The 18474-nt window shown below is 34.5% G+C and overlaps 1 protein-coding gene across 4 annotated transcripts; it reads right to left on the minus strand.

The window, feature by feature from the left end:
• Positions 1-103: 103 nt before the first annotated feature.
• LOC130662415 (uncharacterized) lies at positions 104-15459 on the minus strand. Of its 4 annotated transcripts, none has more exons than XM_057461287.1 (19): positions 15351-15459; positions 13973-14137; positions 7994-10348; positions 7200-7438; positions 6890-7036; positions 5784-5969; positions 5134-5280; positions 4780-4983; positions 4553-4699; positions 4245-4445; positions 3635-3801; positions 3178-3294; positions 2852-3062; positions 2554-2742; positions 2197-2387; positions 1977-2118; positions 1504-1883; positions 1229-1421; positions 104-1035 (listed from the first exon to the last, which is right to left on the minus strand). In XM_057461287.1, exons 1-19 carry the CDS (start codon positions 15361-15363, stop codon positions 808-810), a joined length of 5622 nt encoding a protein of 1873 aa, XP_057317270.1. In that variant the 5' UTR covers positions 15364-15459; the 3' UTR covers positions 104-807. The 4 variants fall into 4 exon arrangements, with proteins under 4 accessions (XP_057317270.1, XP_057317269.1, XP_057317267.1 ...); XM_057461286.1 differs by having other exon boundaries at positions 7859-10348; XM_057461284.1 differs by having other exon boundaries at positions 7200-10348.
• Positions 15460-18474: the final 3015 nt, after the last annotated feature.

An 18474-nucleotide genomic window follows, 5' to 3' on the forward strand; every position in this document is an offset into this window, starting at 1 on the left:
ACTATAATTCTGTTTTGAATTTAAGGTATTTTTTTTGCTGAATACAAGCACAATGGATTATTTTTGCATTTCAGACGGGGTTTCGGCGACAAAAAAAGATTAGTCCATCTGAAATTCTCTATTTACAACAGTACAAAACATAACGCAAAAAAGTTGTATTAAAAACAGAATTATTGAAGGTAGTACAGCTAAATCCTTACATAGAGGGCACCTATATGAAGAAAAGTTTTCACTATGTGCATGATTTCAGTGTAGTCAGGTAGCAGACAGCATAAAAATGTTTTTTTAATGTCCCTGGATGGTACATACTTTCTCCATTTTTGTTGTTGTCTCCTTCCTGACTATTTAGTTATACACTGCCAATCGAGCATTAGAATCTATCCGCATGTACAGGATGAACTGTATTCATTATAGTCTTATATTGTTGACACACTATGGCTAGAAAACTTGAAAAATTTCACCTGGGTCTGAAAAAGCTCCACTTTTAGGTTCCTTTGAAAAAAGGAATGCTATGGTACCCTTGCTTTTTCTGTTTGACAATTGCTTCTGTAGATAAAACTAAAACCATAAATATTAAAATAATTTTTCGTAGCAAATTAATAAATTATATTTATTTATATATATTATATTTATATATATTTACACACTTACCGTAAAGTGTTAAAAGCACCAATTAAAAAATAAATTCACTGGTAAAAAAAAAAACGCAGGAATGATAAATGGACTGGTTGTCACGCGACTCTTCGTGGCATGCAAGTACTCCAACACAGAAGATTTTTATTCGCATAAAAAACATCACATCTTACGCTAGCTGTTCGGAGCTACGCTGGCTTGTTGCAGTGCCTGTATTTTAGTTTTACCTTGTGCGTTTTGTGATAACTTCAGAAGTTCCTCTTTGATAGCTCTTATTAATGGTTGCGAGTTGCTTTTTTTCGACTCGCCAAAATCATCCATGTCGAGTGTGGTGGTGTGAGCTAGCTTAAAATCGTCGTCTCTCAAGTTTCGAGGTAAAGAGTTTTGACCAGGTAAACCCATCTAGAAAATAAAGGTTTTTCATATAGCTTATACCACCTGGAATATACTTTTTCATAAATATATTTTTTAGATTTCGTCACTATTAGAACCGCAGGTATTATATCCTGCATTAATTCTCTTATTTATATCAACATTTTCTTTTAAAAATCAAGTCAGTACCATCAAAATTCTTAACATAGAAACAAATACTTACGGCGGTATGATTAAATGCTGGATTGGCTGTGATATTTTCATTGGCGTAGGGACTCCACACCGTTCCACCCATACCATCAGGGCGTTGTTGAAGAGGCGTCATGTACACATTTTGTCCGGGCATTCCGTATGGCATTGTTAAAGTGTTTGCTGTAGGTCCATACACAGGATACCCAAATCTTTGGTTAATATATCTAAATAATAAAAAAGACGATTTAGTTGATTGGACAAAGGGTTGTTAGAAAATACACAAAATATAAATCAAACCTAACCAACCTTTGTCTTTCAAGTGGATCCCAAGTTACCATGGGTTCGGCCAACACAGGGTATTGGTTGTACGGATTCGCATAAGGATTTGATGCCACTTCCCTTCTTTTGCCAAACCCTGATGGCGCAGCAGTAGCTCTACCATGAGCCGGAGGAGGCTCAGGAAGAGCTGGTGGCATTCCAGCATATCGTCGAGGAGTAGAACTTCGAAAGCTAGTATCGCTTTCCAGCTTTGGTTTTCCCGACGATTCCTCTTTCGGTAGGTGTTTTTGGTACTTTTTCAACGTAGTGAAGGTATCATCTAACAACGCATGTATGCGACGACTCGTTTCGCGCATGCTTAATTCAGATTCAGCATCGGATTCTGCGTCATCTTCCGGTGATTGTACCTAAAATACAAATAAATCAAACAATTGATCCATATATGAATGAACGAATGAATAAAAAATTGAAAGAATGAATAAATGAATGAATGACCATACCGATTCTTTCTGTGGTGACGAAAATTGTTGAAAGCTTTTCAATAGGACATCCTCTTTCTTCTGCGCTCCTTCTGTAGGTGCCATATATATTTTGTTTTTTCTCCTCAGACGTTTTCGTATCCTTCCTTTACGAGTAGACGCACTAACATACAAAAAAAAACAGTTAAAAATAGTTTCCAAATAAACAAAGATAACAAACCAACTAACTGAAAAAACATACTTGGAAATTGTTTTAGCATTTGCAGGATCTAACACTGCATCGATCTCGTCCTGCTCGCGTTGCCAGCGATTTTCAGGTGGTTTGGAATTACGCGTACTTGTTGAGAACGCAGTGGAAACCATGTGATCACGTTGCCGCTGCTTGTTTCGAAGTCTTTCAACTTCAGCCTTGTGTTGTAAGTCAGGATCAAGCTATAACAAAAAAATAATATTAATAGTAGATGCACAAAAAATTGAGATATTTTATTACAATTACCTTGTATACAAGGAATACAGTTTAACATATCGGGGAAACGGAGCAAAAAAAGAAGATTATAGTAATAGTTGGGAAGAAATGTAGTTATCCAGTCTAACTTACTGTAACGGGAGCAGCGGCTATCAACGATGTCTGTTTAAAATCAAGCAATGGTAACGGACCAGTTGGCTTGGTGAACTCCTCCATGTTTTCAATATTTGTTCGAAATCGTACTGGAGTGTTGGATGTCAAGCCTTTGCTCTCCGTCATGTTGCCGAAAGTAGGTACATGGCCAGCTGAATAACTTAGATTCTGGAATATTTAGGGAAGTTATTGTTAGTGCAATTTTTTAGTAAACCTAGTAGCTATCACTGAAAAGTAACTCTTACGAGGCATTATAATAAAAAATTATCGGACTTACCTGTACGTGAACTGGTTTAATAAACTCATCGTCCTCCATCGTAGAGCCTGTAAGTTCCAAAGGTTGTCTTTCATGCGGGCGAGATGCAGGAATGGGTGTTCTAGGTGGTTTTTGTGGCGGAGTTCTTCTTATTTTATTCTCATAATCTAATTTTCGTTTGACTTCAATGTCTTGATGATGATGCCGATGTTTTTGTTGTGCAGGTGACTTTCTAATAAATATGAGAGTTTGCCGAACAGTTAAAACACGGAATAAGAAGTCTCTTTTCACACTAAACGATAACTTAAAGAAAACCAACGTTTAAAAATAATCTCAGCCAGTCGTACCTCACTATTATCACTTCTTCTTCATCTTCTGTTTCTTCTTCACTCTCTTCAACTTCCTCTGCCTCTTCTTCGATATCATCTTCCTGTTCGCTCTCCCCTTCATAAGCTCGATTTTGTCTGGTATTTAAGAAGAAGAAAACTTTTACCTTCTACGCATGCTCAACAAGAAAAAAAGGATTTCATTAATGAAAATAATTATAAAAAAATTCATGTTAGTATGCTCGAACGGGACTCAAAACAAAAGCGACCACACATTTAGCCGGCCTTACTACGAACCCAACTAAACACTGGTCCATTTTTGCAACAAGCCTTTCTTAGCGTTAGTAGAAGTTAGTTAGAAGTCTTTCTAACAATAACGTCATTAAGGGTCAACATAAAGTCAACAATGTAAATAAAACAATTTAGGGCGTGGTCATCGCTATGTACATGTTTGCGTATGTAATAGCATGTCACTTACCTGCCATACGATTTATTAAAACCTCGAACTTTCCTTCTCGTTGAAGTTTTTAACTCATCGTTGTGCCTTGGAATATTATTATTTGTGGCGTGCAGAGGGATTGTCATTTCCTTCTTTTCGCTTATTATTTTTGTTTCTTCTATTTCAACCACATCTCTTGGAGAGGCCTGTAAAATGTAAGGGGTTGCGAAAAGGTTACTTAGTTTTAACTTTAGTGACTTACACGTTAACGTTTGTATTAGAACAATAAAATTATTTTAACCAGTAAAAGAGAAAGAAAGGTGTGCACTCGAAGAGAACTAATTTATGCACTCAGGGTGGCCAACGGAACTTTTGAAAAATTTCCAGAACAAATCAAACACATTTAATTTCACATATTTTATTAGCAAGAACCACAACTGCAAGCAATCCAAATTCCATTTACAAGTTGTTTTTAAACTTTCTTAAACTGAGTAACCTAAGAACTCTCTTGTCCAAAATTCTGAATTCAAGAACAATTCTTAAACAAAAAATTTTTGAAGGAATTTCAGAACCGTTGGTCAACTTGATTATTAAAAAATGCTGTTAATATTAAAATCTATTTTTATCATTCTGAAATTAGTGCCCATACCTCAGGTTTCGCAGTTCTATCAACCATCTCCACCTCTTCTGGAGTTGGCTTCGGACCACCTCTCTTCCAACGCCAACATACCAAACAACATAGTAAAGCGATTAAAACGACAGGTGCTGTTGCAGCTGCAATTATCCAATATGGCGGCTCAGAAGTTGAAACGGGGATAACAGTAACAAGCGGTGCAGGCTTTGACACCACCTAAACGAAGAGAATTGAGATACGAAATAAATAACGAATGAAGTCAACATATTTTAAGCACACTTGGAAGTTATTATTACTTTCTTTCTAGCGTGTAAAACGCCTACCTCGGCCCCCAAAACTGCTTGCATTTCTGCAGCGGACAATCTGTTCATCGTATCAGCAGTCTTCTGCCCACTCTGTACTTCTCCTTGGTCTGCAGTAACAAACGTTACCTCTGCCTGATCAGTATTTACTGGCATTATGAGACTGACCTGCAATAAAAACAAACTTGTTCATATTCTCCTCCTGACCTCACTACACAACTTACTCAAGTAAGAGATTGGATACATACTTGTGTGACGACACTGCTGACCGCTCTGCGCCTCCGGTTTTTGTGTTTACCTAACATGAAGATTTCTGATATTTTCAACTCGATGAATTGTTGATATGCAGAAGTGGTGACATCTTGCTTCACTAATGGCTTGATTGTCATCCGCACCACGTTTTCTCGTATTGTTAAGAATCTTGTGTTCACAACATAGGGGAGACTACCAGCCTAAAATGGCCAACCATATTCCAGTGAAAACGCAAGAAAACTACTGTGACAAGAAAAAGCTCACTGAAGGGGCTTTGTAAATATCTTAACAATTAAAAATTTACAGAAGGACTTTTTTGAGATCTAATTAACAATTACATAAATAGCTACCTTCACATTAACAGCTGCGTCTACACTATTCAATGATGTGCTGTTGAAGAAGCTAGCAACATGTGTAGCATTCTGTACGGATCCATTGACTGTGAAATACATTTCAAGGTAATAAATGCCACCCAGTTCACGCTTTGAAAAAATAATCTAAAAAAAGAAAAATTAAAAGGGAATTAAATGTTTCCAGTTAAGATAAATTAGTGACCTATCAATGTTTTGTTTTTTCCAATATATACATTTCTTATTAGAGCCTGATTTCTTAGAACAGTTAGGCCGAAAATCAAGAACAGCATAAGAACACGTTTTTAAGTTTTCAAAAGTTAGTGTTCTTTCGCTGGGTGCGGTGTGGGTTAAAAGAGATACCTCTGAATAGCTTTTAAAAAGCTCGATTCTTTAAAAAAATTGTTTCATCCTCAATTCTTTAAAATCGTTCTGATAAAAAAGTGGATAATGTTAAAAATATCTTACAGGTTAATTCTGTATTTCCCGTTTGCTTACTGTATATTGGAGAAAGAACAATTTATTTTACAACATTTTAATAAAAATGTTGAGAAAATGTTGAAAAAACATGATTATTTTGGTCAAGATACAAAACTGCTTACACTAACAATATTTCCACTTTTTCGCGGATACTAAGAGTTGTGACTTACCGTCACTTCAACTTGTGCAGCTATATTTCGACCTATCTTATAAAACTCTGCAAGTTGACGTCGAAATTCTGCTTGAACAGATGAATTTGTCATATTTGTATTTGCATTCTCTTCGACAACCATACCTAGAACGTCTTGCAATGTGTAAGGTTTGGAAGGTGCCACTGATGTTACAGGGCCAATCACCTATTCGAAAAAAGTATATAGTTAACAGATTTATCTTATTTCTAATCCTTAACAACAGAAAGTATTGTAAACATAAGAAAGTTTTATTGAGAAAACATTGTGGCGCCGTAGATTAGTGGTTATAGCTCTCGTACTCTGTGCGGGAGACCGGGGTTCGATTCCTCTTGACGGCGATTCAACATGGGCGAGTGAATGTTACCATAGCCCCGGGTTAACCCAAGCCATCTGAGGGAAATTGGGAAAATGGCACACTGTGTGGGCCGTTGGATGTTGCCGGGAGTTGTCTAGTAGAGCGCGGGCTCTAATTGGATCTGCGTAGCTCAAAATGAGCATTAAATACTCTAGGACTCTCCATCTACGCCATGGCCTCTCCTGGAAATAATAGACAGGGTATATCCCTCGATATTTGTGAGGCTAGCCATGTAAAATATGCACATCTATCTATCTATCTATCTATCTATCTTCACAATACTAAAGTGCAAAACAACCAGAAATCAGTAACAGATGACTGCAACCTTTTTACTGACTATTTTGTTATCATTGCCAAAATTATCAGATCAAGTGGGCACTGCAGTTTAATTTTTTAAAGTGTTTTTATTTTATTAATTTGTTAGTTCCAATAAAAATTAGATTGACACAATTATACAAACGAGTGGCATATAATTTATAATATATAGATTTTACGTCCAGCTTTTTTTTCTCCTCCTATATATCGATTTAAATGGAAGTATTTGGGTATCATCAATCATTTAAAATTACAAGCTCTCGCACGCACAACAAGCATTTAGAGGCCAAATGAGTTTTTACTATTAAATGCCAAAAGATATACGCCCTTCCTCCCTAACATCAGATTGACGTTTAGTGCACACTTTTCGATTTGCGAACCCCCCCTTAAGTAAGCAACAAAATTCAGTACATACATTGTATCCCAATCTTTTTTGAAGTCCACTCTCACTCAGGTAGTTAAATACTTTGGCTGCATCTCCTGCAGGTACAACAATACCATTCTCTTGTACGCTGAACTCAACATCAACATTGGTACCTCCATTTCTCGCCACATTAATTATCTAGAAATATTATTTTTAACATTAGATTTGATGTAACAAACCATAAATTGAAAATTACATATAGGTTACAAAAATTGCTAATTTCATGGTGAAAAATTGCTAAATGTATCCTAGGTGATAATAACAAACAACATCAACTGAATTTAAAAATATATTAACCTACATTTACAGTTGCATCACCATTTGATACAGCTCTTCGTTTACGAATAGATTTCAAACTAACATAGGTATCAACTAATTTCTTTTCAAGACCACTTTGAAATGCTCTTGTAGTGACATCAACAGATGGATGCACATTTATGACAATCTTCAAGTTGTTATTAACAGGTTTTGCTGTTGTTTCTGGCTCAGCAGTCGTTACCGGAGTTGTAGAAGCTACTGTCATTGATTTAGAAGGTGCCACTGAAAAGGAGAAAGTATGAATCTCTCTACTTTGTGATGAAGATCTTGTTGGTTGAATGGATGGTGTACTCAATGACTCGTATGTTGTCAATTTGGTAGTCAACTGGCTACTGAAAATTGTAAACATGGATTTAACAGTACGTACAGTAAGTGATGACAGTCTGTCACCAGTTGATAAAGTTCTTGTGGAATAAACAACAATTTCGGAAGATTTATACACATAACTTGTCGATAGGCTATTAAAAACCTTTGTTATTGTTGTTTCTTTGTTTCTTGAAGTTTGTGTCTCTGTTGTTCGTCTAAGGCTAGTTATTTCTGTATGAAATGTACTGTTTGATAACATTAAAATGGAAGACACAACAGAATGAGATGGCGTAAATGATGTTAACAGACTCTGAACATTTGTGTGTGGGACATTACCTTTTGTGTATAATGATGAATAGGGGTACGTTTGTGTATATGCTGAAAGATGTTGAGTTGTCACCACTCCAATTACAACTGTGTGTTCAGATGGTGAATGGGTGCTTGTGAAATGCGTTATTTTAGAAGCAATACCTGACATTGAACTTGAAGGAAATAATTTTGTTGTAAAAACAGGAACCAATGTTGAGTAAATTGATAAACAAAGGCTTAAGGTAGATGTGTGAACAGCAATATTGGACAGCGAAGTTGGGCTGATTGTTGATGACAAATTTTTAACCAGCGATGTTGCAATGATTTTTGATGACAAATTTTTAACCAGCGACGTTGGCATTGATGTTGAGGTATTTTTCAACAATACTGTATTTGATGTATTTGTAATAAAGGACCTTGTGGTTACAGGCATTGAGATAATACCTGATTCAATATTTGTTTTTATTACGGTGGTAACCTTCGAAAAGCTTGATTTGACTGCAGCAGTAGACAGGATGTTTGATAAACCGGTATTTGGTGTACTTGTAATGACGACCCTTGTGTTCACAAGTGTTGAAATAAAACTTGACCCAAGATATGTCTCTGTTACAGCAATAAACTCTGACAAGTTTGATGAATTTTCCACTGCTGTAGTAAAGAAGATATTTGAAGTTGTTGACAGTACAGATGAATTTTGTGATTGGGGAAATATTGAGGTTGCTCCACTTGTGTTTGAATATAAAGTGAAATTAGAGTTTGTGGAAAACTTTCTGGTTGACATTGAAGTTAAACTAAAATTTGCGACTATACTTTGGGCTTTGGATGTTGAAGGGTGGTTGGATAATGTTGAGTTGTGGTTGGATAAGGTTAAAAGGGACTTATATGTTGATAAAAGCTTTGTCTGCATTGTTGTGCTCATTGTAAAGGTTGTAAATGATGGTTTCACACTAGTTGACAAAACATCTGACAAATTGGTACTCTGTGTAACATTTAATAAAACACTATCATTTGATAATGAATTGTTTGAATCAATTGCTCTTCTCCTTCTTTCGGTTCCAAAGGATAACACACTAGTTTTAAGTTCATGACTAGATGATTGTGCAATGGTTGACCTTCTTTGCACTGTTTGATTATCTGACGATTTTCTTGATAAGGACGACGATATTATAAAGCTATCTTCCACAGTACTAGGCTTTATAGCCAATAAACTGCTGTGATATGCTGATGAGGTTAAAAAAGTAGTTTTGGATTGACCCAAAGAAGAGTCAGCCATTGTTCTAGAAGGCAGTACAGAAAGCAAAGCAGATGATTCAGATGATTTTTTAAAACTGGTTGCTTTAGATCGATCTAATGGCATGGTTGTTGTAAAATTAATACCCATAGAAGTTAATGATTTGATGCTCTTTCTAGTTGTTGAATACATTGAAGAATGATTACGACTGATAGTGGGTGTAGGTACTACAGAAAAAGAACTAGTGTTTAATACACTAGAATTCCATGTATAGGTAACAAAACAAGGTACGTATGTTGAAACAATGACAATGGTATAAGACGGACTTGTTGACAGTAAAGTACTAGATATTATTGGTACACTTGTATCCAGATTTGTTGGTAGAACAGTATTTAATGATATTGAAGAAACATTTTTCGTAATGGTACTTCCTTCTTGAAGTCTTGATTTGCTAGTATTAGATATTGAAATTCTTGTGTTAAATATTGAAGGTGTTACATTAGAAGATGTCGCTGTAAAGTGATTGCTACTAAAAACATCGGTTGTTGACATTTTAGAAATATTCCCCATTGAACTTCTTATTGAATGCAGTGGTGTGGTCAGTGTGGACAGTACCGTAATTAAGTGTTTATTCAAAGTTGATATATATGGTTTCACACTATATCCTCTACTGCTGCTATCAATTGATGCAACAGTTCCAATTGATGTAACAGTTCCAACTAACGTACTGGTTTTAACTGATGTACTGGTTCTAATTGATGTACCAGTTCCAACTGGTGTACCAGTTCTTATTGATGTACCAGTTCCAACTGATGTACCAGTTCCAATTGATGTACCAGTTTCAATTGATGTACTGGTTCTAATGAAAGTACCAGTTCTAACTGGTGTACCAGTTCTAACTGATGTACCAGCTCCAATTGATGTACCAGTTTCAATTGATGTACTGGTCCTAATGAATGTACCAGTTCTAACTGGTACACCAGTTCTAACTGGTGTACCAGTTCTAACTGATGTACCATTTCCAATTGATGTGCCAGTTCTAATTGAAGTTGAACTAATCATTTCAGTGGGTAAACTTAATGAAACGCTTGACTGTAAACCAATTTCTATGCTTACAACAGAAGAGTTCATTAGGGGTATATTAGATGCAATGCCTCCTGTTGTCAGTGTTACTAAGTTGCTTGTGCTTGAGATTAAAGATGAATTTCTCACTGCAAAGCTTGAAGAGATCAAGCTCGAAATTTTGCTTGTTTTGTAGCTTGGTAAAGTTGCAGATACACCAGGTACTAAAAAATAAAAAAAATATTACAGAACAATTTGGTATCAATATTATAAAAAAGTCTCTGACTATTAAGTAATTTTTTTCAAAAATAGTTTATAGGAAGATCATTACATAGAGCATAAGGGTTTTTTTATGCCTCAGGTAAAGTGAAGACTTAATGAGCTGAAGAAAATGGTTAACAAGTCTAATTTAACAAGCTTTGTTACCTTAAGATCCCTTAAAAAAAAATTTTTCATATTGTTATCACTAAACTATATTTATTTGTTTCCACATAGTTTAATGATAGTTAAATTATGTGAAGATACTACAAAATCATGGAAAAGTTTTAATACAATATTTCTTAAAAGAAATGTAAACAAATGTATATAAACTATGTGTGTTTTTTATATAACTTCATTTTTAATTTTATGTTCAGTTAAGCCTTGGAAACACTAGAAATTTTTTTAGGTGCATGAACACATTTATATGCATTATATTCGCATAAAACATCTCTCGTTTAATTTTAAGTGCAAAATATGCTGTAACATTCTATACATTAATTAAGCAAGTGTTTGGCTGTAGGGCATATTACTTAAAGCTTTTTTTACTTCTAGATGAGGATGAAAACAGAAACAAAGAGTTTTAAACTAAATGAGAAACTTAAGTTTGATTATAGGTACAAAACAGAGACCAGTTTGGAGAGTAACACTTGATGAATTTTCAAGAGTTCATAATAATTAGGCATTCAAAGATTTTATCTGCATTGATACAAATGAATTTAATTTTGCCCAGAGGTAAACTGTGAAAGACTTGGCGGGAGGGTATAACGACTGACTTGACGGAAAGGAATTTGAGTTTAGATCCAACACATTCCAGATCAGACTGAAAGGAAGTTATTAATATATCCTGTCCAATCCACGCTAACATGGAAAACAGACGTTAAGTCAAGAATGATGATGATGATGAAGACATTTTAAGTTATAACAATATTGCCATTACAGCTCTCTTGCATAGAATTTGAAGCAAATAGAAATTTTTTTCTAAAACCTTTCCTGCATACTTGACATTAAATAACTCAGATAATTTCACTATTACTACTGATTTTTGTTTGTGAAAATTAAAACCTTCGCCTATCTAGCAATTTTAAGCTTTTCTTCAAATATGTGAGTCACATATAGGCAACTGTTTTTAAACATTTTGATTGGTTGATCAATAAAATGCTGCAAATAATATGTTGCAGCAAGTGACTACACCGTGGAAAGTTTACAAAATAATTTTTTTAAACAACAAAAATATGTTGCAGAAACGTGCAACAAAATAAAACTCAGTTTATTTTCTTACAGTGTTTCTGCAACATTTTTGGCATAATTTTGTTGCATGGCGTGCTAAAAAAACATGATGCATTTTTCAGGCACATCACATGAAGAATACTGCTTGTGTCCACAAGGCTTTACTAAGGACAAAAATACAATTTTTCATTCAAGTTGCTGGCTCATCTTCTGTACTAAAAAAAAGGAAGTAAACACAGTGAATGTAATAAAGCTTTAAGTGAGGGAAATATGAATTGTTTATTCTCCAAAGAAATAATTAGCATTGTGGCAAGAGAATTTACGACGCCATCAGCAGTCCCCCTACTCCCAACATATGTAAAAGAATGGGATACGTGCCTTCATGAATAAAAAACATGTCATAGCTCTCGCTACAGAATAGAAATTTGGCTAGTTTATAGAATATACCCCTGTTTGCTTCTAGCTATATGCTTCTTTTAATAGATAAAATAAAACTAAAGAAATAAAAAAACCTGTTGCGCTTTTCTTCGTTGTATTTTGACATAATGTTGGTGCGTTTAAAACCAAAATTGTATATAAAAGATAACTAAGACAAAATGTATTCGTTGTAAAATAGTCCATATTTTTAATCGTCTTTACATGATGTGCTACACTTTGCCTATTTCAAAATGCGAATGTAGCGAGGTTCCATTTATTTTGTTGTTTTGATTCGTGATTGCGCTTCAAATGAATCTTATTATGGAGTTTTTAAACAGCTGCCCTGTTGAATTAATTCATGTTTGAACGTACTATAATAAAAATATATAACTTTGTATACAGTTAAATTTTATTGTGTGTAACCATTTGTCGCGGTAATTCAATGTGCTTCGACGGGGATGACTTTACCGAAAACATAGCAACGCATCAACAACCTTGTATCCAAGAGAGGGATTGAAAGTCAGTTGCCCGTTGGGACAGAAGAAGACAATGATAGAAATAGAAAAAATAATGAAGCATAAAAGCATTTATTTATTAAAACAATTTGTTTGAAAAAAACATGATTCGTCATTTAAGCAATTAAGTATTTCCTCCAAGTAACATTAATTAGTTATTGCATAAGATAGCTACAGTTTTCCTTTTTCTATAAAACTTTTTGACAGTAAGTTATAATTTATTAGACAAATTTCTTTTTGAATTTGACTTTTTGCACGCCTTGTTCCTATCACCTGTAATGCACGTTTTACAACTTGTCCCCAGGGTATCTTTTCTGAGATTAAGACGGCAATTTCAGAGATTGCACAACGCGCTTTTTATATAAGAAAAAAATTATAAGTACACGAGCCTCAGATTCTGCTTGAGAATAAGAACAAAATAAGAATAAATTCAGGCTCGAATCATTGCTTTCATAGCTAACAACAACCTGAGCTCGTATTTTAAACAAGAACATTCTGATGTAATTCTCTCTTAAAATAACTATTACTTATGGTTGTTTCTTTTCACTACTTCGATTGTTTATAAACGAAATAATAGCGTGTGATTAGCAACAATAAACACTAATTTTTTAAACAAACACATAAATTAAAATAAACACACGAATATCCCATTTATACAAATCACACTGGCTCTTATTACGCAGGCCCTCTTGGTGACATTAGGATAGGTTTATAAGAAAACTAGCGTAACGTTACGAATGAAAAAAAGTCTTGATCGGCTTATTTTTAAAATAAATTTAGCGAATAAATAACGCGTTTACGACGGTAAACCGCAATCCGCGTGTTGCTTAATAATAGCCGGCGTTGACACAGAGACGAACTAGTCAATATTGTTACTTAATTTATTACGTATTTTGGTATATCTGACAACCTTAATAAAATTAACCTGTCAAATAAGTTGATTCAGTTTATATAATAGTTTAAGAAAAAGGTAAACTGTTATCGTATTTTTATTTTTTCAATATATTAGCACGAAATTTATATCTGGTAGGGAAAATTAAGCATAAGTGGGAAAATCAAGATGGAGAAAAAACAAGTAAAATTAATGCACTCTTCCCTTGTAGCAATTAATCCGTACTAGTCGGTTAGCCCGTGTAAAATTCACGGGCTCGCCCGTTCTTTTTATACCGCATTGCGTGGTTTTCGCTATTGCGCAGCTAAGCTACCATTTTGCGTGACAGACAGACAGACAGACGTATACGGGCATTATAATATAGATATATGTACGGAATTTATGTACGTATATATGCACGTATATATGCACGTATATAAGTACGTATATATGTAGTTTTTTTAGCACACATGCGTATACGTGTTTTTGCTTAAATAAGCATGCACAGAATCAAGGCCTTTTTTATTGGAAAATCTAAATTTTGAATACTTACGTACCTTTCTGAGATGGGCAATGAACACCGAGACGGGTATATGTCATGTTGACGCATATCTCATGAAAACAAACTTCTTTGGTGTGAAGAAACACTCGCGTGATGCACGATTGAGATGCGACAAGTGATAGTGCGGTGAAAACACCCAACAGAAGGGAGAATTGAGAAACTAAAATCGAGAAAAGACTAATTTGTAAAATAAATATCAACAGTGAAATTTTGTTGAAGGTGGATATAATTGAATAAGCGAAAAAAATATATATACCTAAGCTCCTTTTAAGTATTCTGTGAAAAGAACGGTACCTCATTTTTTTAGGTAGAAATTTTTGTAGGGTAAATAGGAGGTTTACACATTATAAAATCGCCTTTGTGGTCCCTCCCAGAAAACAATTTACAGGGTATATAACCTTCAAAATCTTACAGGCGAATTACAGTAGACTCTTGATATAACGAACCCCCAAGGGGAATGAAAAAAAGTTCGTTATTATACCGAGAGTTCGTTATATCGATAGATCAGAAAAAATGGAAATTTTTCCCTAATATTTCTCAAAATCGCTTAAATTTCTGTTCATTAGAAGAACTTGGATAAAAAACACTTTTAATTTATATCTCACTATAGAATACCGTCAAATATATGTAGATTAACCAAAGTTGAATCACACGAAATTCGGTTAGAATATGTTTGTGTTTGTTTACAAAAAGCAATCTATCATATAAATCATTTGGATGTTCGTTGTATAAACACGCGTTTTAACTTTTTCCAAAAATAGCTCTAAATTTGATTTACCAAACTGTTTTGCAGGAAAAATTGCCTATTATGGTGACAGTCGAAATGTCACTTGAGACAAATATAAAAGGACATCATGCTTATAAACACACATGGTCGCCAAAATTTGGTGAAAACTTAAAAGTCTAATGCGAACCTCAAAATTCAGTGGACAAATATGCTGTTTGTGTCAAAACGGAAGATGATAAATTAGTTGGACATTTGAAAAAAATATTGAAAACATTGCGTGTGTTTTGTTTTGTTTGTCGTACTTTGAGTTCGTTATATAAAAGTTTTATTGGTTCAGGGGACAGAAAATTTGATTTACTGGTTAACGAAAAAAGTTCTTTATTATATCGAGGGTTCGTTATATAGAAGGAATTTAAGAGTTTCTTAGAGTAGAATCCAAAGGGACGAACTTTGGTTCGTTAAATCGAGGTGTTGGTTATATCGGGGGTTCGTTATAATGAGAGTCTACCGTACTTAAAATATAAATCACCAAAAAGCACCTCTTTAAAATCCCTGAAAATTGAATAAAGCGCTCTATTACCAGGGTTAAGTATACAATTCTAACTCCACATAAGAAATAAGTGTATAGTCAACAATGAACACTTACCTGGGAATACCATCACATTTCGCTCTACAAATTCTCATTCTTTTAACCTTTATTAGAAAATAGTATTTATGTAAAATATTATGTTTGAGAATATGTTATCTTCTCCTTGGCAACCAATCAAACAAAAAAGTGATTATTTTTTATGTTTGTGTTATTTGTTTGTATGTTTTAAGTCTTGTTTATTTACCCGTGTAAATTCATGACTAAACATTGCAGACCCTGCTAACGATATACATTCGGAGGCTAACTATAAAGAATGAGGCAGGTCTTGGTGTAACCAGGAAACCTCTTCTCACTACGTTTTGGAGAAAAAGGTAAATAAAGTGTTTATAAATTTCTCCATTTTAAAGGCGTATAAAACCCTGTTAAAAATTTTGTCTAGGAATGAAGGGTTTAGTTTACTGAAAACTCTTCAACCTAAATTCTAAATCGCGCTAATGTGTTACAATGATAAAAATTCCATTAGTTTATTTCTCATATAATTTTGCAACAGCTTCTATAGTAATGTCTTCCCACAATTCAACTTTATTCCCAAGGTATTTTGTCTTACCGGCGCTGGGGGGCCAAGAGACCCTAGGGACAATTAGGGTTATTTCTTCTTTTCCAAGGGTGAGGTTTAGGGTGAGAGGTAGGGTTAGGGTTACACCTGCCGGGGTATAAGTACTAACTGCAGTAATATCTTACTGTGGAAGAGTGTAAAGCACGTCCTATAATATCAAGTCTTGAGAAAAAGATTGTTGGAAATTAAAATATTGTCATCCCCCTCCCCCCCCCCCCCCCATAGCTTAATTAGATGCAAAAAAAATACATTGTTGACGATGTACAATACTATATTCGATAAGAAAACATTCTTCAGTACGTACGTTTTGAACGTTTGACCATCTCTTGATCGCTGGTTTGCTCTTGTTTACATGGTACTAGATAATTAAAAGTTCTTGCTGCCAAAAGTGATACGTACGTACGTCGCACCCTCACCCCCACTCCCACCCCTTTCGCCTTTAGTTGCATTTATTTTTTACGACCCTATGACAAGCGTACCAGAATGATAAGACCCCTAAAGAAATGGAAAAGAACTGGGCTATCTAAGGATTCTGACCTGCATAAAGAAGCATGATCTTTAAAGAAATTCAACGTATATGTTTATATTGTTAATCTTTTCTATGAATGAAAGCTTGTGTCCATCCAAGAGATTTTAAAACTACCGGAACTTTAACATTTTCAGTTATTTCCTTCCAACTTTCTTTACCAACAGATCTTACTTGCATAATGTCTACTTTGCTTTCAATGTCGGGTCGTTTACACAACATATCAGGAGTGTTTGCGGTTGTGTGTGACGGCATCGATTTAGAACGATTCGTACCAGCTGTACCAAGCTGGTTATCACACTGCAGTTTTATATTTCTAACCTTCTCTACTTTTAACTGTTGAACAAGGTTGGCAATTGCAACTGAAATTTGAACATAATAGAACTTATAACTCATGTGGGAAGGTCATTAATTATGTGCTAGGGTTTTGTAGTTTTTAGGCTAGCTGTGTAACTGTGTAATTGTGTAACCAGCCTACCTTTGTATTTACGTTCCATTTCATCATTTTCTTTTTCCACCATTTCTAACAAATCATCGGCTTGTTCTAACTTCCATTTATCTTGTTGCTGTTGTTTTTCAAAATTGTTTAGCTGCAGTTTTAAAGTAGCTATGTATTCTTTGCTAATCTCAACTTTATCTTCCAACTCTTCATTCTAAACAAAAAGAATTCATAGTTAAAAGATTTGCATTATTTTTTATTTAGAGTGATAATCAACCCTGAACTCAATGCTCTCCATCGTTTCCTGGACTCTGGAAACAAGGTTGACTGAATCCTGGAGATAAGGTTGGACCGATCTTGTAATTTCAGTGAATAATCTCAAGTAAAAGTATTCGTCTCCATGTAATTTTACATACCTCTAAGGCTAGTTCATATACATCATTTTCTTTTGATGCAAGTTCATTTCTTAAATTTGTATTCTACATGGAAGAAATATAAACATTATTAGAAATGGAACTGAATACATAGAGCAGACGAGGTGGTTATTTTAAAAAAAACTTTTTCCTGAGAAAAGACGAAAAATTCCATACCTCTACTGTTAGATCTTCAATTTCTTGTTCTTTTTCTTCTAATATTTTATTAAATTCATATTGTAATTCTTTATTTGTATTCTTCTGTCTTTCAAGAGCTTCTTTCAAAGATTTCACTTTCTTTAAATAGTCTTCTTCTTTAGCTTTTAACTTATTTTCATATTCTTCCTCGATCTTCTTCGACTTTGTTTGTTCACTTCTTAATAATTCTTCCAACATGGCGACTTTTCCATCTTCCACAGCATTCTCATAAACAGCATCTTTTTCTTCGCTTGCTATCTTTACCTTTTGCTGCGAAATTCCAATTTGTTCATCCATAACTTTACTTAACTTATAAAACTCGTCCATCATATCTTTTAACTTGTAATTTCCAAACTTCTTCCTGTTTTGAAGTGTTGACTTCTTGTTCAGTGTATCAACTTTAGCACCAACCTCCACAAATTCATCAAGCAAAGATTTCTCCGGCACAGCAGAAAGTTGATCAACGCACTGATCAAGTAATTTCGATATTACGTCATCTTCTTCCCAATATTCATCCATATTTAAAATTATTAACTTCGAATGAAATTTGCAAGAGACTTTTCAATTCTCTTAATTTTTCACACACTCTTTACGGCTTAAGTAGACGAAAGAGGATGAATTAATTTGACGTCAGATTTTATACTGACTTTGTAATTTGACGTAGTTATGTAAAGATAAATGTCCAATCAGAGCAATGATGTGTTGTAATAGATGTCATATCGCATTGGTGTTTTTTAAAATGGTGTAACCGTAACCAAGGTAACTCATAGATATCCTATAACCAAACACCAGGTTAATAATTTTTTTCAAAATGTAACGCTCTTTGATTTCGTGGAAGAAAAGAGGGAATTAGAGTCAGTGAGAACTACTCTGCAAACGTAGCCATTTAATACTTATTTCAAGCTACGCAAACCCAATTAGTGTCCGCGCTCTGTCAAATTACTCCCTGCAACAATCCAACGGCAAACACAATTTCCCCAATTTCGCTC

Source organism: Hydractinia symbiolongicarpus, chromosome 10 (genome assembly GCF_029227915.1).
Source record: "Hydractinia symbiolongicarpus strain clone_291-10 chromosome 10, HSymV2.1, whole genome shotgun sequence".
NCBI lineage: Eukaryota > Metazoa > Cnidaria > Hydrozoa > Anthoathecata > Hydractiniidae > Hydractinia > Hydractinia symbiolongicarpus.

Excerpts from the sequence above, each read along its gene's own strand:
- LOC130662415 (XM_057461284.1), bottom strand. Across the intron at positions 2,119-2,196 it reads AATGCTAAAACAATTTCCAA|TGCGTCTACTCGTAAAGGAA; the intron begins GTATGTTTTTTC and ends TTTGTATGTTAG. Across the intron at positions 1,422-1,503 it reads GATCCACTTGAAAGACAAAG|ATATATTAACCAAAGATTTG; the intron begins GTTGGTTAGGTT and ends TTTATTATTTAG.